Here is a 27,889-nt window from a genome sequence, read left to right on the forward strand (position 1 = left end):
CACTGAGCAGGTCTCTGCCCAGGACAGGATGTACAGAGGCTTAATTAAGCCACAAGCTTGGGTTCTTCCGGTACATTCAGCCCTTAAAGATGTTATCGTGAGGGAATGGAAGGAACCAGAGAAGAGGCTCTTGAAATACAAAAAGTGGAAGCGTAGGTGCCCCTTTTTGGAAGAAAATGAGGAGAAGTTTTTTAAGACCTCTAGATTAGACGTCTCCTTAGCTCAAGTGTCTATACAGTCCTATCTCTCCTTTGAGGACACGGGCAACATAAAGGATCAGATGGATCGGAAGGCAGAAACCAATTTACGCAGGGCCTGGGAAGCTAACGCTGCGGCTACGAGCCCCGCATTGGCCTCAGCTTGCATTGCAAGAAATGCGGACATGTGGGTATGTAAACTCACGGACCATGTGTCCCGAACCACGAAGTCTAAGGAGGTCTTAGATTCATTGGAAGTCATAGGTAGTGCAGTCACATACCTAGCGGATGCTGCGGTTGAGACAGTGCGTGCTACCGCTAAATCTGGTGCCTTATTGAACTCAGCCAGGCGAGCCCACTGGGTTAAAATCTGGGATGGGGATAGTTCATCAAAGACCCGGCTTTGTGGCCTCCCCTTTGAGGGTTCACTCTTTTTTGGTACTGGTTTGGCTAGATCTACAGAAAAAGGGAAAAAGTTCCCTGTTAAACCAAGAAGAGACAGGAAGAGGTTTTTTCGTGGCTCCCAAGCAAAGAACCGCTTCTCAGATAAAAAAGTCTCCCCTAATAGGCGTTGGGGAGCTGGAAAGGACAAGCAGAAATCAGGTATTCTCTTTTTTAGCCAGAAGGCGGGTGACAAGTCCGCCAAATGACTTGCCAGTAGGGGGAAGGCTTTCCCACTTTATCCCTCAGTGGGAAAGAGTCACGCAGAGCCCCCACATTCTCCAGATAGTAAGAGAGGGTTACAAGTTAGAATTTCTCTCCCCTCCTCCCCAGAAGTTTCTTTTGACCCACCTTACCAAGGATCCCTGCAAGGCAGGAGGCATCCTACGGAACATAGAAGAGATGGCCAGTCAGGAGGTCATAGTACCGGTCCCAGTAGACCAACAGGTCGGGGATTTTACTCCCACATTTTTGTGGTACCCAAGCCCTCGGGAAAATATCGTCTTATAATAAATCTAAGGAACCTCAATGTTTTTTTGCGGTACAAGAAGTTCCGCATGGAGAGTGTGTACTCCCTTAGAAGACACCTCCTCAAGGATGTGTTCATGGTAACCTTCGATTTAAAAGACGCTTACCTCCATGTCCCTATTTTTCAGGGTCATCAGATTTTTCCGAGGTTCGCAATTGCCTCCCCACAGGGAATTCAGCATTGGCAGTTTGCGGCCCTCCCCTTTGGACTGGCATCCAGTCCAAGGGTCTTCACAAAGGTCCTGGCAGAGGTAGTGGCCTTTCTACATCTCCAGGAAATAACGTTGATCCCCTATTTAGATGACATTCTGATTTACAATCAGAATTGGGATCAGCTGCTTCTAAACCTAGGCAAGGTGATGGAGACCTTAGAATCTTTGGGATGGATCATCAGCAGGGAAAAATCTTTGCTGGTTCCGGCCCAAGTGGAGATGTACCTGGAATTCCTGGTGGATTCAGCGGAACAAAGGTTAATTCTTCCTCAGAGGAAGGTAGAGGCCCTAATTTCAGCCGCCACTTCTCTGCTAGAAGCAAGAACTGCCTCATACAGGAGTATTATGAGAGTTTTGGGCCTAATGACTGCGTCTATACCTGCAGTCCCTTGGGCACAACTACATTCCAGGACCCTCCAGCATTTCCTCTTATCCTCCTGGGACAAGAAAAGGAGCTCTCTAGACCTAAAGGTCGTCATTCCGGTCGAAGTGAAAGAATCTCTTCACTGGTGGCGTCTTCCTCAGAGGCTTCAGGGGGGTCTCCTTTGGGGTCAGCTTCAGCCTCTCAGAATAACGACAGACGCAAGTTCTTGGGGGTGGGGGGCACACCTAGAGGATCTAAAAGTTCAGGGGTCCTGGGACTCGAGTCAGAGAGGATCCTCCTCAAACTTTCGAGGGCTTTTTGCAGTCGGAAAGGCGTTAAAAGCGTTTGAGGGGAGAATCAAGAACCAAGAAGTTCAAATCCTTTCAGACAATGCCACAGCTGTGGCTTTTCTGAATCATCAAGGGGGCACCAGATCCACGTCCCTCCTGGCTCTGTCTCTAGAGATCTTGGGTTGGGCAGAGCACAGGATTCTCTCTATTTCTGCAGTTCACATAAAGGGAACTCTGAATATAGAGGCCGATTATCTCAGTCGCCAGCCGATTCTGCACGGAGAATGGATGTTGAATCCAGAGGTTTTCTCCTTGGTATGCCAGCAATTCGACATTCCAGAGGTAGATCTCTTCACCTGCAGGGAGAACAGAAGGGTAAAGAGGTTCTTTTCCCTTGCTCGAGAAATGGGCGCGGAGGGGATAGATGCATTGGCCCAGGTTTGGAAGTTCCGGTTGGCTTATGCTTTTCCCCCCCCTGGGGCTTATCCCGAGAGTTCTGCAAAAGGTATTTCTCCCTTCGCCTTTCAGGACAGCACCTTGGAGAGAGCGTAGCTCCACCTCTTAGACAGGAAACACTGCGTGACAACGCCCCTTTAAAAGCAGCTGCTTCCACCATGCCATCAGTTTTAGTGTTTCCTCCGCCATGGTGGAAGCACTGCTTGGGGAACCAGAGGGGCTGCGCTCTCTCCAAGGAGAGGGTTTTGGCAGGACCTCCACGTTTGGGTACTCAGACCAACCCAGCTCCTTCCCTTACGTGAGGAGGGTGCTCCGGTGTCCCTTCCTTCTCCGGCTCACAGGAGTAATGGTCTGCCGGAAGTTTTCCACCCGGGGTGTTCGGGGGGCCGCGGTTGTGCTCAGTAAGAGCGTCCATGCCAGGCCTCTGCATGGCGGCGCCGAATCCCGGACAGCAGGTGATGTCAGTTCCGGTGGGCGGATACTTCCGGCGGGGCGTAGCAGCGATTGGTTCCTGCTGCTGGAACGCAGGAGGAAGGGGCGGGTCCTCTGGCCGGGACTTCCTTTTGTTTGGCACATGGAGCCTAGTACACAGTGCAGCAGCTGCGGATTGCACTATGGAGACAGCGGAATCGTCAGCAGCAATGGCGGATGCAGGCGCCCAGGTTCCCGGCCAGGCCCAGGTAGGAGAGGTGCGGTGGCACCTCTTTCCTTTTATATCACTGGGTGTTTTATCTTTGATGTGGTTATTCAAAACCTGCTGCTGTCTGCTATGGGGTAACAGTTTCCATTAGCAGTTCAGCAAAGGAGTGAGACTCTGGGCACTTAGGGTGTTGGCTGGAGGTACTACTTTTCTCTGAAGCCTTAGTTCTAAAGGACCTGGGTTTTTTCTTGTTTCTCTGTTTCAGAAAGCTACTGCCAAATCAGAGAGAACAGGGAGAAAGTGCCCCTCATGCAAAAATCCTTTAAGGGACTCTTGGCCCAAACCACTGTGCAAATCCTGCATTGTGGATTTAGTAAAAGAAGAATCCTCACAAGAGTGCAAAGAGCTCTTATCTTCTGTGAGGAAGGAGTTAGCAGAGGCCCTAGGGACAGTGCGTTCCCTTGTAAAGCACGGCCAGAGTTCCAGCCAAGAGCAGAGTTCTCACTCCAGTTTCCCTCAGTCCACTTCCAGACAGGTGGAAAGTGAGTCGGAGGAGGAAAGGGAAAGCATTCCACCCTCAACCATTGATTCTGAGGAGGAGGAGGTGGAAGAAGAGTCAAGATCATCTAGATATAAGCTGTCACTTGAGGAGGTGGATGAATTACTCAAGGCAATTTATACTACCCTGGAGATCCAGGAAGAAAAGGCTCAGCTGTCTGTGCATGATAAGATGTACCTGGGGCTGGAGGAAATTAAACACAGGGTGTTCCCTGTGCATAAAGTGTTAACAGACACTATTAAAAAGGAATGGAAGAACCCAGAGAGAGGACAGTTTTTTTCTAAAACCCTCAAAAGGAGGTTTCCTTTTGAGGAGAATGAGGAACTATTGTGGAATAAAAAAACAAAAATAGACGCTGCCTTTTCTCAAGTATCTAGGAAGACTGATTTAGCTTTTGAGGACATGGGTATTCTCAAAGATGCTATGGATAAGAGGGCAGATGGGCTACTGAAGAAAGCCTGGGACTCATCTCTAGCTAATCTTAAGCCAGCAATGGCGGCTACGGTTGTGGCTAGGAATCTGGAGTGCTGGTTAGAGCAACTTAAAAATCATGTTGTGGCAGGTACCTCCAGAAAGGACTTATTGGAGTCCTTCCCTACCCTGCTTAAGGCAGTAAAATATATGGCAGATGCCTCTGCAGAATCTATCAGGATGTCAGCCAGGTCCTCTGCGCTTGTTAACTCAGCAAGAAGAGCACTCTGGCTAAAGACCTGGTCAGGGGATTCAGCTTCTAAAGTAAAACTGTGCGGAATTCCCTTTTCAGGAGACCTGATGTTTGGGCCAGAACTAGAGACTGTCCTTGACAGGACAGCAGACAAGAAGAAAGCTTTCCCACAGAAGAAGAAAACGGTACAGCAGAGGAAAAATTTTCGTCCTTTTCGACAAACCGATAAGGAAAAGGACCACACACAGAAGAGACCCTGGTCTTCTCAGAGAGGAAGAGGTAGAGGTGGGGTACTCTTTAGAACCCCAGAACAAACCCCTAAAAAACAATGACCATCTAGTAGGGGGGAGACTACAGGACTTCTTACCAATCTGGGAAAAAACAACAAAGAGTCCTTTTGTTCTGGGGTTAATCAAAAAGGGTTATCAATTGGAATTCTCACAAAGCCCCCCAAGTCGGTTTTACATCACAAACCTGCCAAAGGATCGGGAAAAGGCTCTGGCCATGAAGTCTCTGTTACAGGAACTGATGCAACAGAAGGTCATTTCCCAGGTTCCGAAAGATCAAGAGGGGAAGGGGTTTTACTCCCACATTTTTATGGTCAAAAAGCCATCAGGAAAGTTCCGCCTGATTCTCAATTTAAAGGTTCTAAATCGATCCATAAAATACAAAAAATTCAGGATGGATACGATTTTCTCAGTAAGGAATTTGCTAACCCCCAAATGTCATATGGCTTCCATCGATTTGAGAGATGCCTATCTCCATATACCAATAGCGCCCCCATCACAAAGGTTCCTGCGTCTTGCAGTCAATCTGGGGGGAGGGGAGATTTGGCACCTGCAGTTTCGGGCTCTGCCTTTCGGTCTTTCCTCTTCTCCCAGGGTATTCACAAAAGTGATGGCGGAATCTTTGGAGCCCCTGAGACTGAAGGGGATTTCAATAGTACCCTATTTGGACGATCTGCTACTGTTTGCAGACTCAAGGGGTCAAGTAGAGGTCAACCTACAGACAGTTCAAACACATTTAAGAGGTTTGGGATGGCTTCTCAATCTTCAGAAGTCAAACTTAATTCCATCTCAAAGGGTAAGGTTTCTGGGGTACGAAATAGACTCGATAGAACAGAAAATTTTTCTACCCCAGGAGAAAATAGAGAAGATGCAGTTGACCCTGATAACACTTCAATCCAACGCAGAGATCTCTGTAAGACAAGCCATGTCTGCTCTGGGTCTGTTGACAGCAGCAATTCCTTCGGTACAGTGGGCCAGATTGCATTCCCGTCCTCTGCAATCGGATATCCTGATGAATTGGTCATACCAGGAACCTCTGGAGAAGAAATTCAACTTGGGGGCAAGAGCAAAAAGGTCTCTCTGGTGGTGGAGGAACCTAGGAAACGTTTCAAAAGGGCTTCCTTGGGTCTTTCCGGTAACCAGAAGGCTGACTACAGATGCCAGCGCCTGGGGATGGGGAGCTCACCTGGAAGAAAAAACGGTTCAGGGAGTTTGGACCAAACCAGAAGCAAGAAGATCTTCAAATTGGAGAGAGTTAAAGGCTGTTCACTTAAGCCTCCTCTCCCTCCAGGAATTTCTAGTGAATCAACATGTCCAAATATTGTCAGACAATATGACGACAGTATTATATTTAACAAAGCAAGGGGGCACAAAAAGCAAAACCCTAATGGGTCTAGCGCATCAGATCCTAAGATGGGCAGAGAACAATGTGGCCTCTCTATCAGCAGTCCATCTAAAGGGGACGGAAAACACCTTAGCAGATCTCCTCAGCAGGAAAGAAATAAGGGAAGCAGAGTGGTCTCTCAATCAGGAATTATTCGAAAAGATTTCCAAGAGTTGGGGTCATCCCCAAGTGGACCTCTTTGCAAAAGAGGAAAATGCAAAAATACCAGTCTTCTTCTCTCTTCAGAGACAGGATCAAGCTCTCGGAGTAGATGCGTTAGCTCACAAATGGGACTTCCATCTGTCCTACGCTTTTCCCCCGTTCCAACTGATACCAAAGGTGTTAGCCAAATTCAGATTGGAGTCCACGGAGCTAATATTAATAGCTCCTTATTGGCCAAAAAGACCCTGGTTTTCAACCTTGATGAACCTCTCAGTGAAACCTGCTTGGAGATTACCAATCAGGACAGACCTGTTGAGTCAGGGCCGAATTCTCCATCCAGATCCAGCTTACCTCAAACTAACAGCTTGGTTTCTGAAGAACAAATCTTAAGACGAAAGGGTTTATCAGAGAGGCTTATTTCTACCCTTCTTGCAAGTAGAAAAAAAGTGACGAGAGACATTTACTTTAAAGTCTGGAAGATCTATAATTCTTGGTGTTCCAGTAAAAACTTTGATTTTCGTACCACATTTTCAGTTTTGGAATTTCTTCAAGAGGGATTGGAGAAGGGGTTAGCAGCAAGTACGCTCAAGACGCAGGTAGCTGCTTTATCAGTTTTTTTGGAAAGAACCCTGTCAGGGGAACCTTTAATAATCAGATTTTTTAGGGCAATGGCAAAAGTAAAGCCTAGACCTGTTGTTAGTTTTCCCAAATGGGATTTATCTTTAGTTCTTCAGGGTCTAACTATGGCACCGTTTGAACCCATAGAAGAAGCATCATTACGTTTCTTGACGTTAAAGACTATTTTATTTGTAGCAGTAACTTCCGCACGTAGAATTAGTGAGTTACAAGCCCTTTCAATTAAAGAGCCCTTCATGAGATGTCTACAGGATAGGGTAGTCTTAAGGACGGATCCAGCATTTCTACCAAAGGTGGCTTCAGTTTTTCACCGTACACAGGAAATCATTCTCCCTACTTTTTGTCCTTTACCTTCGGGAGCAGGAGAAGAAGCTTTCCATACCCTTGATGTCAGGAGGTGCCTGCTTAAATATCTGGAAAGAACAAAGGAAATCAGAAAGTCATCCTCACTCTTTGTTTTAATGGAAGGTACTCACAAAGGAGGTAAAGCTTCCAAAAGCACCCTTGGAAGATGGTTAAAGCAGGCCATCAAAGAGACATACATATCTTTGGGTCTGGAACCTCCGGAAGGGGTATTACCTCATTCTACTCGAGCAGTGGCGGCATCATGGGCAGAAAGGGCTGGGGCATCTCCTGAGCAAATCTGCAAGGCTGCCACATGGTCCAGTTTTTCGACCTTCATAAGGCACTACCGCTTGGATCTACTATCAGCCTCGGACCAATCATTTGGTAGGAAGGTTTTGCAGGCAGTAGTCCCACCCTGAAGTAAGTTTCTCGGTTATCCTCTCCAAGGTGCTGTCCTGAAAGGCGAAGGGAGAAAACCTTAGTTAGACTTACCGGTGACGGTATTTCTACGAGCCTTTCAGGACAGCAGCCTACTTCCCTCCCTTGGTTATCATATGTAAAGTATAATTATAGGACCTGGTAATTGTCTGATTATATTTTCCAGCATGTCGGAGGATTTCTCGGTAACAACTGATGGCATGGTGGAAGCAGCTGCTTTTAAAGGGGCGTTGTCACGCAGTGTTTCCTGTCTAAGAGGTGGAGCTACGCTCTCTCCAAGGTGCTGTCCTGAAAGGCTCGTAGAAATACCGTCACCGGTAAGTCTAACTAAGGTTTTCTCTCGGAGGGCAATCTAATTCTGATAGCCCCGTGGTGACCCAAGAGAGCTTGGTTTCCAACCTTACAGCGCTGGTCCATAGCCCTGCCTCTTCACCTTCCTGTTCGGCGCGACCTTCTCCTTCAGGCTGACGGCCTGGCTCTTGAAGGGCGGAACCTGCAGGAAAAGGGCCTGTCGGACAGAGTAGTGAATACTTTTCTTCTTAGCAGGAAGCAGGTCACAAGGCGTATTTACGTTAAGACTTGGGGAGTTTTCTCTCACTGGTGTCAAGCGAGAGGAACTTCACAACAAGAGATCCCCGCCATTCTGGAATTTCTCCAGGATGGAGAAGATCAGGGTTTAGCAACCAAGACGTTTAAAGTACAAGTCGCAGCCCTATCCTGTTTTTTGGAAAGAAGCTTGGCATTGGACCCCCTGATCAAGAGATTCCTTTTGGTCAGAGAGAGGTTGTCCCCTGTCAAGATGTCTAGCTTTCCACCTTGGGATCTTACCTTGGTGTTGGAAAGTCTAACTAAGGCTCCCTTTGAATGTATAGAACAAATTCCCCTTAGGTTCCTCACCTTTAAGTTGACTTTTCTACTAGCAATCACATCTGCCAGGAGAGTAGGTGAGATTCAGGCCTTCTCGATTAAGGAGCCATTTTTTCGTTTATTAGAGGACAAGGTGATGCTTAAGCAGGACCCCCTGTACCTCCCTAAGGTAGCATCTAAGTTCCACAGAACTCAGGAAGTAGTGCTGCCTTCCTTTTGCAACAATCCCAAGAATGAAAGGGAAGTTCCTTTACACTGTCTGGACGTCAGACGTTGTTTATTTTCCTACTTAGATAAAGTTAAGGAGTTTAGAAGGTCCAGCCATCTTTTAGTTAACTTTTCCGGCCAAAAGAAGGGCCAACAAGCAAGTAAAGCATCCATAGCTAGATGGATTAAGCACACTATTTCTTTGGCCTATGAGTAGTCCAGTAAGGCAGCCCCTAGGAACCTCAAGGCACATTCCACGTGGTCTCTGGCAACCTCTTGGGCGGAAAGGGCCGGAGCAGATATGTAAAGCCGCTACTTGGACAAGCCAGAACACCTTCCTGAAGCATTACAGGTGGAGTTACTGTCTCCTCAAGATCTGTTTTTTGCCAGTAAAGTCCTGCAAGCGGTTGTCCCGCCCTAAGGTAGGCATGAGCTACTTGCTCCTCTCTCAGGGTGCCGTCCTGGAAGACGACTTGAGAAAATGACCAGTTACTTACCGGTAACTGTGTTTCTGGGAAGTCTTCCAGGACGGCAGGCCTACTTCCCACCTGTTCTGTTTAGGTATGTCTAATATATAGAGTGTGGTGGTGTTAGTCTTTTTTCTTCACTCTCGTGCACTGGTGTGGGTCAATACTTTGTCACAACTGAGGAGCACTGGGAGAGGCGGGTGCTTTAACCTCTTTGATTGATTGTGTTTCCTGTCAGGTGGACCAGTCATCTCTCAGGGTGCCGTCCTGGAAGACTTCCCAGAAACACAGTTACCGGTAAGTAACTGGTCATTTTTTTTAGCCTTGATGGCTGTATAAATGTCAGTGGTCCCAAAAAAGTGTCAAAAGTGCCGGATCTGTCCGCTGCAATGTCGCAGTCCCGATAAAAATCGCAGACTGCCGCAGTTACTAGTAAAAAAAAAAATATATATAATAAAAATGCGATAACTATATCCCCTGTTTTGTAGACGCTATAACTTTTGCGCAAACCAATAAATATACACTTATTGTGATTTTTGTTTGTTTATTTTTACCAAAAATATGTAGAATACATATCGGCTTAAACTGACGAAGAACGTGGTTTTCTTTTATTTATTTTTTGGGATATTTATTATAGCAAAAAGTAAAAAAATGTTTTTTTCTTTGACAATTGTCATTTTTTTTTTTTGTTTATAGCGCAAAAAATAAAAACCACATAGGTAATCAAATACCACCAAAAGAAAGCTCTATTTTTAGGGGAAAAGGATGTCAGTTTTGTTTGGGTACAACGTCGCATGACCGCGCAACTGTCAGCTAAAGCGATGCAGTGCTGTATCGCAAAAAATGGCCAGGTCATTAAGGGGGCAAATTTTTCAGGGCTTAAGTGGTTAAATAGTAATTCCATGATTGTGGAGAAAAAACATTCTTCTCTGGGTGATCTGTGTACCTTGCAGGGATTTTAACCACTTGCCTACTGGGCACTTATACCCCCTTCCTGCCCTGGCCAATGTTCAGCTTTCAGCGCTGTTGTATTTTGAATGACAATTGCACGGTCATGCAACACTGTACCCATATAACATTTTTATAATTTTGTTCACACAAATAGAGCTTTCTTTTGGTGGTATTTAATCACCACTGGGTTTTCTATTTTTTGCTAAAGAAACAAAAAAATATCGAAAATTAAAAAAAAAAAAAAATGTAGTTTGTTCTAAAATTTTGCAAACAGGTAATTTTCTCTCCTTCACTGATGTGCGCTGATAAGGCGGCACTGATAGGCAGCACTGACAGGTGACACTAATGGTGAGGCACTGATTGGCAACACTGGTGGGCACTGATAGGTGGCACTTGTGAACATCGATTGGCTGCACTGGCAAGCACGGAGTAAGGGAATGATGTCCCTGTAACAGAAGCTGCTAACCGGCTTTCTGCTTCTCTCCTCACGCTGATCGTAAGGAGAAAAAAATCCCATAACCAGCTTGTTTACTTCTGTGATCAGCGGTGCTGTCATTGGCTGACAGATGATCAAGTGGTAAAGGGCCCGCTGTGATTAGCCCTTTATCTTGTTCTGTGATCAGCCAAGTCGGAAGGACTCGGCAGTCACAGAGCACGCCACCCACTAATGACGCCCTCCCATCACCGGAAACCCACGCTGTAGCTGTCATTTGGCAAAATTTGCTGTCATTTGACAAATTTTGTTGCAGATGCCTACCTTTTGGTTATTCTGAAAAAAAAAATATTTCTCTGTGTCCCTGTACAAAATTAATGTGACTTAATAATTATTAATTACCTCTAGCAGGGCTCTAATGGCAGGATCCCTTGAGGAGTATCTCACTAAAAATGACATTTTACTTACAAAGGATGCCCAAATTCTGACTTGTTTTTTTTTGCAGACTTCCGGGAAAATCAGTGTGCCAATTACACAAGCAGGAAATTACATTTTGGGGGGGCTGGGGATGGGGAGCTTCTATATACCAACTGTGTACAGAATGCCTCTGTGTTGACATATTTCATTGCATTTCACAGAAAATGACAGCGTTGCAGAAAAGGAAAGGCAATTTTTAATAACAATGAACTACAATATGGCTTTTGTAGCAACTGGATTGGCTAATATATATATATATATATAGATATATATCTATCTATAGATATATATAGATAGATATATATATATATATATATATATATATATGCTATTTTTTTCCTACGAAAGTGGAGTTGTCCTTTAAGCATTCAGCAATTATCTCTGTAAATTTCTTCAGTTTATTAAAACATTTAGCGAAATTTCATCCATCATATCAGGGTATGATAAAATAACAGGTTTTCAGTGCTTTAAAAAAAGTCAAAACATTTTTTAACCTGTGAGTATAAAGTTTTCTGGGTATAAGGGGTTACAGGGTGACAAACCCTCTATGGTCCTAACAGCAATGATCACAGGTCAACATAAGAGAAGAAAGAAGGATGCCCCCCCCCCCCCCCCCCAAAATGTATCTTGGTCCCCTCATAAATTCCCACAAATACCTGTTGATCCTGCCAGTGAAGTCCACCTAATGCAGCTTCCTGTGATGGTGTGTCAATGATGCTGCACTGCTCCTGATTTCAGAGCAGAGTTGCCACCTTCATGGCGGCTGTGCCTGTTTGTTCTACAGGTCGATGACGTTGCAGAACACATCATTGTAGTTTGTCACTCATCATCTGGACTGGTTTTGCCCACTTCTTTCTGGATTGACAATATTGCCTCTGTCGCTGAAACCCTCCAAATGTGAGCTGCAGTGTCTGGGAGGGGGAGTCCGTGAGACACAAATGAAGGAGGATTTGGCTCAGACAGGGGAAGTAAAGGAAATTTTTTGCTTTCCTTATGAGGCTTTGTGCATCAAGTAACTACATTTAGGAGTCGTGTAGATCAGTGGTTCTCAACCTCAGTCCTCAAGAACCCCCAACGGCCATGTTTTGTTGTACTTCCCTTAGATAAAATAGTTCTTATCAATACCATGTAATTGATCTTGATTTAAAGCAGCTGTGCAAAGTAAAGAAAAACCTGAAAATATGGCCCATTGGGGGTACTTGAGGACTGAGAGTTAGAACCACTGGTTTAGACTGTCAGACAGGAGAATTCAGATGAACTTTAATGCGGTGTTAAACCCCAAACCAAAATTGTAATATGTTGCAACTTTACCAATCATTAGATATAGTGGCATTAGTTTTATTTTTCCCACATTCTTTTTACCTGTAATCTGCCTCCACTTGGGAGGGGAGTGTTGGATGTATTAGCCGATTTAGATACACTAACAAATTGAAGCCAAACTCCAGCTCACACTGCAGTTACAGATTGTTTTCTCCTTTTGGGATAAAGGTTTTACATGAATAAATAGAAGCTAATCATTTTAGTCACCCCGGCCAGTGTTAAGTGATTTGTTTCAACCCTGTAACTGCTTCATCTGAATCATCTGATGAAAATAAATCAGAAAAAAAGCCAAGAAAACCAATGCAGTCTTCACATCTAACAATTAGTAAGCTGCAATATAATAAAACTCCATTCACACCTAGGCGATCTGAATCACAGATGGAATCGCTCCTTTTTGAGTGACAAGTTTCACGTGTTGCAATTTTGCCACAATTGCAGCGCAATTTATCGTGCCAAAATCGCACCATGATTGGAGTGCCATTAAGAAGTAATAGCATCGCAAATGTATCCTGCGTTTTGCCACGATTTGGAATCGCGGGCAGAATCGTGGCAGTCCTGAACACACGTTGCCACATGATCAGCTGTCAGCCAATGACAGCTGATCACGTGATGTAAACAAAGCCGGTAATCTGCAGTTTTTTTTTCTCACGCTCACAGCGCGAGGAGAAGAGAAAAAAGTCAATCACTGGCTTCTGTCAAAGGGACATTGGTCCGAACACTGAGAGCCACCACCGCCTCATCTGTGCCCTCTAGTGCCACCTATCAATGCCCTCCAGTGCCACCTATGCTGCCTGTCAGTGTCACCTACCAGTGTCGCCCATCAGTGCTGCCTATCAGTGTCACCTACCAGTGCCAGCCATCAGTGCCGCCTTATAAGTGCCAATTGGTGCAGCCTCACCAGCGCACATCAATGAAGAAGACAAATTACCTGTTTGAAAAATTTTATAACAAACTATGAAAACTTTTTTTTTTTTCAAAGTTTTTGATATCTTTTTGTTTGTTTGGCAACAAATAAAAACCCCAGTGGTGATCAAATGCCACCAAAAGAAAGCTCTATTTGTGTGAAAAAAAAGTATAAAAATTGAATTTGGGTACAGTGTAGCATGACCGCGCAATCGTCATTTAAAGTGCGACAGCGCTGAAAGCTGAAAATTGGCCTGGGCAGGAATGAGGTTTAGGTGCCCAGTAGGTAAGTGGTTAACTAAAGTTATTAGAATTAGATAAGAAACTTTATAAAACATTAAAGCCCAAAAAAAATAAAAATAAAGCCCTAGCAGTGGCGCCCCACAGCACTGCAAGGGTTATATGCTTGATAATGTTGGGGGGGCAGTCCAGGATGCTGTGTTTACAGCATTTCTCCCCTCAGTGCTCTCCTTTTCCCTCTTCTGCTCCGGGCCATGGGTTCAGTGTCATCATGTACAATGCAAGGCTATTAGTCCTCCATTTTTATGCAGGGATGTAAGAATGGGACTGTGGCTGGGAGCACCTTGGAAAGGAGGCTGCGGGGGGACAGTCGCACAGAAAGACAGAACTGTTTATTACACATTATTCCTCTACCCCTAGACTTAAGGTATAACTAAAGGCAAAACTTTTTTCTAATAGCACAAGGAAGGGTTATAACCCTTGTTAGGGTCGTGTTTTTTTTTTTTCTTTTTTTTTTTTTCTTTTTTTTTGCCATGTGTCCCTTGGGGTGATTTCCCCCCAGTTCTTGTCCCATAGCCAAAACTAGAAGAAATTCCACCGAAGTGAAGGAATCCAGGGTGTGTCACCAGAACTAGTGACCCCATTTGAAGATTTCCACTCTCTTCCTGTTTTTAATGTTAACCAAAAATTTGTGCTTTTTTTTTTTTTTTTTTTTGCTTTTGATGATAATGGTAAACAGGACAAAGAGAAAGAGAGTAAATCTCCCCAATGGGGGCACAGACAGCAAAAAAAAGAAAAAAAATGACAGGTGTTCTAATCCCTCTCCCTAAAACTTAAAAAAAAAAAGTTTTTTGCGTTCAGTGATTCTTTAGTGAAAATGTAACTGGTGGGGTACACTGCAAGTTTATTTTTTGTTTTTGTGCCTGCAGTTGTATATTAATGAATTGCTAAGAGAAAATGCAATCTCTACAAACAGTAATGATCTTCACATTGTGTGTTTTGTTTTTTTTATTTTATTTTTTTTTATTTCCAGAATATAGAACAGGTGATCACAGATGTTATTATGTTAAACGAAAAGTCCCCTTTACCGGTTGGATATGCTTTTATCGGGGAATACATAGATCCAAGTAAGTATTTGGATAGAACATATGTTATAACACCACACTTACATTTATACAAACATATAGTGTCTGTTTTATCTGACTAATAATACTGGTATAACTTGCCTAGACCATGTGATTCCTGAATAACCTGTTATTGATTTATAACCCAAGACTACATAGTGCTTGAATCACCCTAGCCAAGCTGACTCATTATCCCATAATTATATTTTACACCGGATGTTTGTATTGTGTCTGGAGCGATTTGTTAGCAGGAGCTTGACAATTGTGCTTTACTGATCAGCTAAGGATTGTACTCCTCCAACTAATCACTCCTTGGGACCATCTGACCTTCTGTGTTTAACCCTCTGAGAATATTTTCTGCAAAGACCACACAGACCTTGGCAAACATAGTGTCATACAGTATATACATTGTCTCACAAAAGAGTACATCCCTCACATTTTTGTAAATATTTTCTTATATCTTTTCATGTGACAACACTGAAGAAATGACACTTTGCTACAATGTAAAGTAGTGAGTGTGCAGCTTGTATGACAGTGTAAATTTGCTGTCCCCTCAAAATAACTCAACACACAGCCATTAATGTTTAAACCGCTGGCAACAAAAGTGAGTACACCCCTAAGTAAAAATGTCCAAATTGGGCCCAAAGTGTCAATATTTTTTGTGGCCACCATTATTTTCCAGCACTGCCTTAACCCTCATGGTCATGCAGTTCACCAGAGATTCACAGGTTTCCACTGGAGTCCTCTTCCACTCCTCCATGACAACATCACAGAGCTGGTGGATGTTAGAGACCTTGCGCTTCTCCACCTTCCATTTGAGGATGCCCCACAGATGCTCAATAAGGTTTAGGTCTGGAGACATGCTTGGCCAGTCCATTACATTTACCCTCAGCTTCTTTAGCAAGGCAGTGGTCGTCTTGGGAGGTGTGTTTGGTATCGTTATCATGTTGGGATACTGCCCTGCGGCCCAGTCTCCGAAGGGAGGGGATCATGCTCTGCTTCAGAATGTCACAGTACATGTTGGCATTCATGGTTCCCTCAATGAACTGTAGCTCCCCAGTGCTGGCAGCACTCATGCAGCCCCAGACCATGATACTCCCACCACCATGCTTGACTGTAGGCAAGACACACTTGTCTTTGTACTCCTCACCTGGTTGCTGACACACCTGCTTGACACCATCTGAACCAAATAAGTTTATCTTGGTCTCATCAGACCACAGGACATGGTTCCAGTAATCCATGTCCTTAGTCTGCTTGTCTTCAGCAAACTGTTTATGGGTTTTTTGTGCATCATCTTTAGAAGAGGCTTCCTTCTGGGACGACAGCCATGCAGACCAATTTAATGCTGTGTGTGGGGTATGGTCTGAGCACTGACAGGCTGACCCCCCACCCCTTCAACCTCTGCAATGCTGGCAGCACTGCAGCTCAGGTACGAATGGGAGCAAGTGTGTTATAACTTATACCAGTTATACCACATGAAAAGATATAATAAAATATTTACAAAAATGTGAGGGGTGTACTCACTTTTGTGAAATACTGCATATGTGTGTGCGTGTATGTATATGTTTGTGTGTGTGTGTGTATATATATATGTATGTATGTATGTATGTATGTATGTATGTATGTATGTATGTATGTGTGTGTGTGTGTGTGTGTGTGTGTGTGTGTGTATGTATGTATATATTATAATATAAAATCTGTGGGCACACTTAGGGACTGTGTTGCAGGTGGATGATCCTTCCCATTAACATAAAGAGGCCTGGCGCAGACCTCGTGCATGCACAAGGAGAGATGTAGCTATGTGACTGTTTGCATATAGTACAGTTCTGTGAATCGAGGAAACATGTCATGCCCCCTAGGATATGTGCTGTTGATATCCAATGAGGCAATACTATTGTCTATTCATAGAACTGTGTGTAAATGGTCTCCGCCCCAGACCTCTCTATGTGCACGTGCAACGTCTGCGACTCCTCATCAGGGGGTGAGATGGGTATGGCTGAAGAAGCAAGGAGAGACCGCCAGGTCCTAATGATGTAAAAAAGAGAAATGGCGACAAAGGAGTAATGATGCTGCTCTTTGGGGTGGCTAATCCCTGGAGGGAAGTCCGCTTCCAGGCCCAAATGGTAAACCTAATCTGATATCATTCCCTGCACCACGGAGCTTGGTTAACCATTATGTGAGCCACATATTCAGATAGATATTGTCCTTTTTATTGAAGTTTATACATGAAGGATCTGGCAATCCATGGATGTGGTTATACATTGAAGCAGTACTGTTTTTGCTATATTTAGCCAGTTTTCATTACTAGCAACTTGCATTTTTCTCTACCGCATATCAACGCAACATTGTATTGTGATTGAGGCACCACTGTTTTCTATGTGTCCTAGCAGAGATTGCGTTTTGTGCAGAAAATGCAGATCACTGCATATAGTGTAAATGAGCCCTAAAGGATTTAGTTTGGATTTAAAGACTATATGAGGAGTTACCAGGTCCAACAACCATTGTAGATGTTACCAAGTCTTTTTAGGTTAGGTTTGTTTTTTTTACACTCACTGTTCCTGCCTCTTCAGAGATTACTGTGCCAAAGAAGAAAAGGCTTTGCATGAAACTGACTCCAATACATACTGCAGAATCTGCCGTTGCTGAACTTAAACTGACTGTGAAGAATAAGTCGCTTGGTGCACCATATACACGACTTGGGTATGTGACAGGCCAAATGTACTTTGTAGTATTTCCTCATCTTTCACTGAAAGTCTTGTTAAAAAGGAAAAGTTACCCTGGCTTGATATTAACGTGTACAGTGCTCTGCAGTAAATTAAGGTTTGTCAATGTTTTATTCCTTAAATTTTAAATATTAAAGGTATTTATTAAAGGTTATAAATTAAAAAAAAAAAAAAGTCATACTTAACCCCACCACACCGCTTCCTCCCTCCCTCCCCCGCCATCAGCTGTGTTTCTTTGCCAGTGAGGAAGCAGAGACCTGGGAGAGCAGCCGCTCTCATCACATCACTGGCTTGTGATTGGGCTCGGGTAAGTATTGGGGGGGGGGGGGGGCTGCCGGGGGAGCTGCATAATGACGGCTTTTCACCTTTATACAATGAATGCATGAAGTTAAAAAATCTTCAGTCTTTAGAACCACTTTTAAGCAACTTAATCTGGTTGGCTGGGAAGGGGGTTGGGGCTCTTGTCATGTTGCCTTGGCCATCTTCCTCCCTACTTCTTCTCGATCTCGTGATACTCTCTTATGGCCATAGAGCAGCCACTGATGATTAACATTAAAATATTTAATTTTTTTTCTTTTTTCTTTATTTATTTTGGCTTTGCACAATTATTCTGTTAAAAAAAACCTTGGCGGTTTTTAACTGTGGGACTTTTTAGCTACTCTTTAAAAATATTACAAATACAAAATACCTTTTCATCTGCCAGGAATTCAGGAGCTTCTGACTTGTTTGAGCTGACAACACACCACTATGCCCAACTCTTCTTCCTGATTACTGCCCTTATATATATATAGTTCTAGAGATTAGGAGAGGGAATATTTTCTATAGTCCAGAATGGGGTAAATTCAGGTAGGGCTAATATCACATTTTGATATTTTAGTGCGGCAGAGCTCACTGGATTTTTGGCAAATCAACAATATTTTTTTGGTATTGCTGCAATTTTACCACTTCCCGCCCACGCTATAGTCGAAAGACCGCTACAGCACAAGCTTACTTTGCCATGAGGGCATACATGGACGTCTTGCCATGGTTTCGTTGCATGCACACCACCCTCTGTGATCGTTGAGTCCTTTGGACTGATCACAGATCAGGGTAAAGGGCCAATCACAGCAGCCCTTTACCACGTGATCAGCTGTGCCCAATGACAACTGATCTCAGATGTAAACATAAGCCGGTTATCAGCTTTTCTTTCCTCATGATGACAGTGTGAGGCGAGAAGAAGAGAGCCGATAACTGGGTTGCATCAAAGGGACATCGGCACTGATTATCAGTTTCCTGATTTTCAGTGCAGTCCCAACAGTGCCCACCAGTACTGCCAAGTCAGTGCCTCCTCATCAGTGACACCTATCAAAGAGCATCAGTGCCTATCAGTGCAGCCTCAGCGCACATCAGTGAAGGAGAAAAATTACCTGTTTGCAACATTTTATAACAAACTACGAAAAAATAATTTTTACATTTTATTTTCTGTATTTTTTCATTTGTTAACAAAAAATAAAAAAACCCAGTGGTGATTAAATACCAGCAAAAGAAAGCAATATCTGTCTCAAGAATTATAAAAATGTCATATGGTTACAGTGTTGCATGACCGCGCCATTGTCATTCAGTGTGACAGTGCTGAAAATTGTCTGGGCGGGTAGGGGATAACAGTGCCCAGTAGGCAAGTGGTTAAAGAGGCAAAACATGAGGAAATGTACATGTGACTCAGAGATGTGCTGAATATGTGTTTTTTTTTTTTTTTTTTTTCCCCCGGACATACATTTTTATTATGGGAACACAAGAGATCATAATGTTTAATGAAACCGCTACGTTGCTGTAAAATGCGGCACACAATCCCAGTGATTGCCATTGAAACTGAATCCTGTTTAAAGGAATTCCCTACGAAGAAATATAAGAGTCCCCATGACTAATCTTCTTTTGGAAAATCTGATCATCCTGCCTTCTGACTTGCATTCTAAGTAAAATTCTGAATTTTTAAAGGAAAGGTCAGCAATGGCAGCCTTCAAAGATGCAGAGACAAACTAAGGCAAATGTAGGAAGTTTTTAAACTGCATTAAGTACTGAAGTGGTTAAAATATTTATGGCCGTCAACATACCCCGCAACTTTTTGAGATGGGAATGAGGGACATCTATCAGCAAAAGTATGCAGGCATCGGCACACCCCTTGCCACGCCCCCTTAAAGGAGAATTGTACAAAAAAACAAGATTGGTTAAACCCACAAGTCCTTTTTTTACCACTGCTATTCCTTGATATTGGCTTTTGGAATTTACAAATGCAGCAGTTTAGAAATTGGATAAAAGGTTTAGTGCTGGAAAACACTTTTTGATAAAAAGTGCATTTTATATATGGTACATCTATATAAATCAGCCCAAAATGAGGAGGAATGAGGGACAGAGGGACATTGCTCCAAATGGGGGACAGTGCCTCGAAATCAGGGACAGTTGGGAGCTATGCATCTATGTTTAGTCCTCACCCAGGGTCAAAATCTACTCCCTGCACTGAAGTTCCAGCACAGAGATGACACAATCCCGTAAATCCTGCCGCCTGTGCAGAGAATTTCTTGCTCCAGCCTCTCACCTTTGATTCGCCACATGTAACGATGTTGCAGGCTGATCACCTAAGGAAAGGGGGGACTGAGGAAATATTCCTGCTTCTGGCAGCAAACTGATGACATCCTCTCAGCCTAGCCAAATTTGCTGATTGGAGCTCATGAAATGTTTTTTTAATAAGGTGGAGCTTTTCTAAAAGATTATTTTGTTACTGTATATTCCGACACATTAGGAATTAATTCCTGTAGACCAGTGATATGACAGAAAAGTCACTTTTAATAAAAATGTTTCCAGATTCCCCCAGAAGTACCTATTTTCTTTAGGCCTTTAAACCCAGTTCCAAAATTGGAAAATAGAATGGGTGACACCAATAGTTTTATTCTCACTAGTGCTGGTTAGAAAAGAAATTGGAGAATCTAAAGAATGGACATCATAGATACTTACCATTTTATATGGGTATCTTTTTCAGTGTTATATCAACTCTATTTTCTGTGTTTTCTACCCACAGTGATATGAGCGGCCTGGCTTTATGGTGCAAGAAGGTTCCAGTAACTTCCCCCAAACCGACACCAAAGCCTCGAAATATTACGACGGGTGTCAGAGGACTTTCTCTAGACTCCAACAGTCCAGCTCAGCCAGTGTAAGTGTCCTGGACTTGGTAAGACCCCTGTCCCCCACCCCCCCAATGCTCTGCCTGTGTCTCCATTCAGCTTCCTTTTTAACTCCTGTTTTAAACTAAACTTGTCATTAAAACAGTGTGCTATAAACTCTTGGATGTGTACTGAGGGGGGTGCCTAGTACAAATGTTTGTATCACTTATACAAACTTGGTTAATGTCAAATACAGCAACGCGTTTCAGCGGAAAAAAGCCTCCCCCTCCTCTGGACGTGAGCAGTAGATGTTGTTAGAATCTCGATAGAATGCACTAGGGGACCTGTGTTCGGTACCTCTGCTGATCTGAGCACCATTAGGAGAAGCTCCAAGAGTTTCTGGGTCTGCTGAGCTGAGCTTCCATAGTTGTGATTAGAGCGGTAGCAGAGGATCTTCATTGGAAGATTTGCTTGTAAAATTTGGGATTTCTCTCTCTCCCTAAGACAATGGGGTGTATTTATTAAAACCGAAGAGTACAAAATCTGGTGCAGCTGTGCATGGTAGCCAATCAGCTTTTCCAGAAGAGTTGAAGCAATTATAGCTGCAAAGCATGGGCCAACTCATTATTGAACCCTGTGGACTAAAGCTGAGATGCCATTAAAGAGGGAGTCCCGCGAAAAAAAAATAATTTAAAAGTCAGCAGCTACAAATACTGCAGCTGCTGAATTTTAAAATAAGGACACTTACCTGTCCCAGGGTCCAGCAATGTTGGTACCCGAGACCGAATCGTTCCTCGGTCCTCGGGTGCTGCCGCCACCATTCTCTGTAAGGGAATCAGGAAGTGAAGCACTGCGGCTTCACTTCCCGGTTCCCTACTGCGCATGTGTGAGTCGCGCTGCGCTTCCTAACTGGTCCCCGCTGTCTCTGGGATCCGTGTGTGTCCCAGCAGACAGCGCGATGGGGACGGGAAGAGGCATAGACTCCCATCTTAGACAGGTATCTGCACCCCCCTCCCCCCTGAAAGGTGCCAAATGTGACACCGGAGGGGAGGAGGGTTCCGAAAAGCGGAGGTTCAATTTTTGTGTGAACCTCCGCTTTAAAGTTTATGTGTGTGTAAAGGCAGGCGTCCCAGTACTTTTGGTAATATAGTGTATTTAAAAAAAAAAGACCATTGATTTACTTTAACATTACTGTTTGCAAATTGTCTTTTTTTCCAACCACAGCAAAAATGAAGTTCCTGCTCCAAAACTGAGTCGAGGATCTTCCATCACTGAACATCCTATATATGAGTCCAATGTCTATGGAATAAGTGGTGAGTTGTCAATATAGGTGGTGTAAAACAGTAGCCTCCATCCAATAGCTGGGGGTCACATGTAATGCCTTTATTGTTTGGGAAATGAAATTTTTTTTCCTAAGAGGAAAGAGAAGATACAAACATAAATACGGTGTAGTATAAAGGGTTAAATAGTTGGGATGAGAATTGGTTGTTAAGCTGGCTATACGCAGGCAAACCTTCCTAAGAAAATTCGATGACTGGACGAATTGTTGTTTGAAAGTACTTCAAAATTTTGTTTGCTTTTAACATTCCATTTTGGAATGAATGTAACGAACAAAACCCACATACTTTGGGGTTGATTTACAAAAACTGGTGCAGCTGTGCATGGTAGCCAATCAGCTTTTTTGCCAAAAAAAAACTAGAAGCTGATTAGTTTTCATGCACAGCTGAACCAGATTTTGCACTCTCTAGTCTTTGTAAATCAACCCCCACTTTTAGCAATTCAAATGAGATACATTTTTTTCCCCCACTAAAATTTCCTCATCACTACTGTTGAAAACCAGTCTGACCCTATTAACGATTAGAACATCGAACGAATGTTCCTAACACAAAAAATTTCCAACGAAATTCCACTAGTGTATGGTCAGTTAAAGTCTTATGTCTGAATTCTTTTGTGGCTATAGGTCATTAAAGTGGAGGGCCACCCTGAAAAAAAAAAATCACCAAAAATCCTAGAAAAAAAAAAAATTAAACTTACCTAAACCCTTGTTGCTAGGCAGTCTTCCTAATCTGCCTCTTCCTATTCCGCGGTAAGTTCTTCTCCTCGGTGAGCGGCCCCGTTGTCTTCTGGGAACTGTGTGTGTTCCCAGAACACCACGGGGCCATTCACAGAACGGAGCGCCACTCGTGCATGCGCAGTAGGAAACTGGCAGTGAAGCCGCAAGGCTCCACTGCCTGTTTCCCTTTCCTAGGATGGCGGTGCCGGGACCCGACAGCCGAGGGACGGGTCAGCCTTGGGCGGCCGACATCGCGTGCACCCATGACAGGTAAGTACTTATTTAAAGTCAGCAGCTACAGTGTTAGTAGCTGCTGATTTTAAATTTTTTTTAGGACGGAATCCCGCTTTAATGCCTAGGGCAAAAAATACATATTAAATATTATTTTATGGTCATGGAAAAACAATACTATGAATATAGTGGTTATTATTTTTTTTAATCACAATGCTCTTTTCCAGCTGTTGATGGAATTCCATTCACAATTCACCCAATGTTTGAAAGCAGAATTGCAGCGCATTCTGTGAGTATTATGTAAATCACTGTAAAATACCCCACTAACTATTTCATATCTTCCCTTCAATTCCAAATAATCAGATTCAACAGTGCACCATTATTCTTTGGGCAGTTTTTACTTTTTTCATGTGGTAATTTTTTGGCGGCGAAAATTGTGTTTTCGGCATTTTGCCGATAGAGAGAAAAGTGACAATAATGGCCAAAAAATGACCACAATTTTACTGTGCTTACGGTGTTTTTTTTTTTTTTTTCATACGTCAACTGACTCAAAAACTGAATTAAAAATATGGGTGCATCATTGATACATTCTTGCTGAATTTTCAATGCATTACAAAGGAGAAGTGCTTTCAGTGCGTTTTTTTTTTTTTTTTTTTTTTTTACTGAATGCAGCAAGCAAGATTTTTTAACACTACAACTGAAGCGCAAGGGACCAGTGTGAAGACATACATAGAATTTAAAGGGATGCATTTTTCTTGAGCTTTCATGCGCTAAAGGTGCCGATAATGGGTGACATTAAATTCATATTCATTTAAATCTATGATATATTTTTTTTTTTTTTCGTATCATATCTTTTTCCGACGAGAAGTCCGATCGTGTGTACGCAGCATTAGACCTTAATAATACAGAAAATAAGGGTAAGAAAAGTTGTGATGTTCCTGGTCACTAGAGCTTAAAATTTAAAGTTTTTTTTTTATTACATGCAGTGGATGAAATCAGAAATATTTGATCCAAAAAAGCTGCATGTTAATTAAAATGGGAGCATTGCCTATTGATTTTCGCACTGTAATGACACAAATCATTAGATCTATCTTCTAATCTTACTTTCTCAGGTGGCATTGCTTTTTAACCAGTATTGGATGAACAGGTTTATGTAGAATTCTAAAGCCAGCCCTAAATTGGGAGCAAGAAGGTGTTTTTAAAGACAAAATTGAGGTTCTACAACCCCCTCCCCGGGTATTTAGTATTCCAATAGAAAGCAAATATAGTTACTTCAGATCCTGACTTGGTCACATCATCAATTGAGATTCATGTTACTCCTCATCGCAGGATGATGGAAAAGCTGAGGATCCCAAATCTTGCAAATAGTTGTGGTCACATTCAAGTGGAATTCCACCAATGTGGGAAAAAATTTTCAGGCCCACCATCTACCAATAACATCCAGCTGGGAACATCCCTGCCCTCAAGAAGCTTACAATCTAAGTTCCCTAACTCACATTCATGCAAACACATACAAAGACCATTTAGAAAGGGGCCAATTAACCTACCAGCATTTCTTCGGAGTGTGAGAGGAAATCGGAGTACCTGGAGGAAACCCACACAGGTACAGGGAGAACATGCAAACTCTGTGCAGGTAGTGCCGTGGTTTGGGATTTGAACTGATGACCCCAGTGCTGCTAGGCGGGAGTGATATCCACTTTAAACACTTTCTTTTGGATTTTCAAAGTTATAGTTTTGAAAAGTAGGAAACCTATATGATATGTGATATTCACTTTAAATTATATTCAAAGTGTATCTGTTTAACGGATGTGTTCTTATTGCTTCCCATACTAGATAATCTCACCAAGCTTGCATGACCTTCGAATCAAAACCTTGGCTGACATTGAAAATGAGGTAAGATAAGTTAAAAATTTGCATTAGGGCTCGGTTACCTGAGAGATTTTTTATTTTCTTTTAAACTGCTTAGGTCTCATGCACGATGTATGATAGCCAGGTGTTTAGGTTTGGGTAGAAGGCATAGATGTACCATCCAGCCCATCTGCCAGCAGCTTGAAGAACTCTATGAAACCTGCTGCAGCTGTGCAGGACTGGACAGTACACCGAGTGGTACTAATGTTTAGGGTTGTATGTACCCAGGGATAAATGCCCAGAATTCAGGTAGTCTGCAATGAAAGTAAAAAGCAAGAATATCTGCGCTCAGGCTGGCTAATAAGTCCCAAAAGCTGCTAGCCACAAACAATACAACAATATAAAAACAAATGCAGCGCTTTCATTAATAAACTAAAGTGCACATAAAGTCCATTTCTCTTAGGAGAAGCCACAGCTTGATAAGGTGAGCAGAAACAGAGATCCCGATTAGAAATCTCCACCATCAGCACACACAGCCTCTTACCGAATACATGTTGACCACCCTATTACTGAGAGTCAAACACACACGTGATCCCCAGGCAGCTTGAGAAACGATCCCCTTCCTCTGCTACCCCGTCAAGTATGGTTCCTTCCAGATCCTAATGGTCACGGCAGAGATGTCTCTCCAACAAGCACCCGAGGTCTGCAATTTATATCTCTCAATAAAACAAATAAGGCTTCCTCATAGTGTAATAAGTTTTATAGCACAATTTAAAGTATAAAAAGCCACTCACATTAACTCCGGTTAAAATCAGCATTGAAAATCCACTCTGGAAAGTTTCCAACCTTAAAGATGGCTGCACTCCGCTTCGTTCTTGTGCCGCGATGACCTCACATGCCAGCCTCCACTTTACGAGTTTTGTCATAAGAAAGACATCGTCGGGGCCAGCGTCAGGTTGGAAACTTTCCCAAGTGGATTTTCAATGCTGATTTTAACTGGAGTTAATGTGAGTGCATTTTTATGTTTTTATTTAGGTAGTCTGCATTACAGTGATTCGTCCTTGTGCTCAAAGTATCCTAAATATTAGCGCCATCCTGTGCACTGTCCATCCATAGCAGAAAACAAGCAGAAACATTTAGACTTTTTGAAATGCTTTGGAGCGTTTTTTTCTTTCCGTTAATTATTATTTTATCCACTTGTAATGTACCTTTTGAACTGACTGCTCCAGGAAGAGTCAGTTCTTAAGCACATTCCCCTCCTTCCATTCACATTATATTCCTTGGAAATGTCCAATTAGGGCCTGTTCATACTAGATCAGCTAGAGCACATGGAAAACAATTGTGTTTTTTTTTTTTTTTTGTCCTGTTCTCACTACAACACAGCCCGGAGGTGTAATGCAGTGAGGGGTGATAAAATGCGGACATACTTAATTTTGCATCTTACTGAATGGCACCACATGTCACCGCACAGCAAGTGTAATGTGCTGTGCGATGACATGTATGAAGAGTGCAAAGGTTTTGAGTATAGCCTCATGTAGTCAAAGATAACAAGTCTTAAAACGTACCATCATCCAAATTAATATACAGAAACAAAGGAGAGTGGGAACAAGGGGACAGTGGCTGATGTTGGCCCCATAACTTTCCCACCCTAAAAGTGGCTGGACTATATCGGTACAGATAGACAACAATAATAAACAAATTATATAAAAGGGTTTATTACAACAAAGACAATACATAGTATACTTATTAAAATTGCAAAACAGAGGCTCAGGATTCCCCAAGGCATATCTGTTATTACAAGGTATAGAATGGTCTGGTTCTCGACTAGTTTCACGGTATTACCGCTTCCTCAGGAGGACCAATCTATGAGACAGATAATACAATACAAGCATAATGAATATAATGATCATAATACAGCATGTAAGAAAGAAAAAAAAAAGAAAAAATGACCAAAAAAGTAAATAAGGGATTAGCTTACCCTATAACTAGGTGATCATGTGCGGCACCCAGCCGCCCAATAAAATCTCCCCCGAGTCACTTTGTACATGTCAAATAAGGTTCCCGAAAAAAAAAGTAAGCTGTATGATGCTGTAAAACGCACAACACACCGCCCCCTGCTGAATGTCACTGCAGCCTAAAATGTACTACTGCTCACACACTAAACTGCTCCAGCGGAGCTAAACTTACCTTTACTTCAATAGTACTTGTGCCTTATTAGTATCTTCAGCTGAATTCATTGGCCAGCACAGTAAGATATCACTCCTGCTCATGTTCAGTCATCCCGGCACACAGGTAGGTGTATTTTATCATTGCATGTCCCTTCTGCAATAAAAAGGCTGCCTGCTCAATGTTTGTGACATTGGAATTTAGTTCCACTTTAATGCTGTTTGTTTATAACCAAATCAAATTGGGAATGACCAGGCCAACAGCTAGTCAGTACAAATACACTAGATATGTATTCAGTGTTTTGATGCTCCTGTAAAACCAAGTTTGCAAAATGATCCATACATACCTTATAACCGAGTGAAGTTCTAACATCCAATCTGTTGCTTTTGTCTTGCAGTACAACTATGGATTTGTGGTTGAGCGTACCGCATGCACTAGATGACGTTGGATAAACTGATATTAGTGGACCCTCTAGTATCCAGATGGCAAACACTAGATATTTATTCACATGCTTCAGTTGCTCTGTAGTGCGTGCACCATCTTATATCTGTACTCAACAACCTTGAGATGTGTCCTATTTCCATGATCTGCAAAGTTTAGTGCAGTTTCCTGGCCTTTGACTGCTCCATAAATACACACAGGCTTTATAGTTGACTATACATAAAGAGGCTTTAATAATATTCAAGTCAATTTTTTTGGGGGGTGGGGGGGGCTTTAGAAGAATAGAGGTTTAAAAGAGAAGTATGTTTTTTTTTTTTTAGATTCATACTTGCCTAGGTGGATGCAGCATTGGGCCAATGCTACATCTGTCCCCGCCGCCTTTGCACTGAGAACCGAGCCACCGAACATCGCCGATGGCTCGGTTCTCTCACCTCCCCGAGCGGAGAGCTGCTGACTGTCAATCAGCTTCTCTCCTGCTCTGCTCCTCCATGCTCATTAGAGCGCTGAGCTGTGGAGTGGTGGGGAGCGGCCGTCTCAGCCTCTCTCGCTGAGACTCTGAGACTGTCATCGGTCCAGGCAGCTGGTGGATCCAGACTTCCTAAGTCGGAATGACTCGCTGCCTCGACTGATTGCAGTGACGTCATTGGAGAGCAGACTTCAGACCGCTCTCCGTTGAAAACGGGTCACAGGAGTATAAAAAG

General features: G+C 43.1%; 1 protein-coding gene across 2 annotated transcripts in view; it reads left to right on the forward strand.

The window, feature by feature from the left end:
- MVB12A (multivesicular body subunit 12A) overlaps positions 1-27,652 on the forward strand; it is a 32,917-nt gene extending 5,265 nt beyond the window's left edge. Inside the window, exons 4-11 of one of the 2 annotated variants that reach the window (XR_012235969.1) lie at positions 14,502-14,595; positions 17,163-17,292; positions 20,368-20,499; positions 21,674-21,762; positions 22,961-23,022; positions 24,567-24,626; positions 27,145-27,302; positions 27,352-27,652. Coding sequence is in view for 1 of the 2 variants with exons in the window: in XM_073598817.1 (XP_073454918.1) it covers positions 14,502-14,595; positions 17,163-17,292; positions 20,368-20,499; positions 21,674-21,762; positions 22,961-23,022; positions 24,567-24,626; positions 27,145-27,189 (612 nt within the window). In the remaining variant the exon portion in view is untranslated. Of the gene's footprint in view, positions 1-14,501; positions 14,596-17,162; positions 17,293-20,367; positions 20,500-21,673; positions 21,763-22,960; positions 23,023-24,566; positions 24,627-27,144 lie in introns of both variants that reach the window. The other variant, XM_073598817.1, reaches the window with a different exon arrangement.
- The last annotated feature ends 237 nt before the right edge of the window (positions 27,653-27,889 follow it).

The sequence above is a fragment of the Aquarana catesbeiana genome, linkage group LG09, assembly GCF_042186555.1.
Source record: "Aquarana catesbeiana isolate 2022-GZ linkage group LG09, ASM4218655v1, whole genome shotgun sequence".
NCBI lineage: Eukaryota > Metazoa > Chordata > Amphibia > Anura > Ranidae > Aquarana > Aquarana catesbeiana.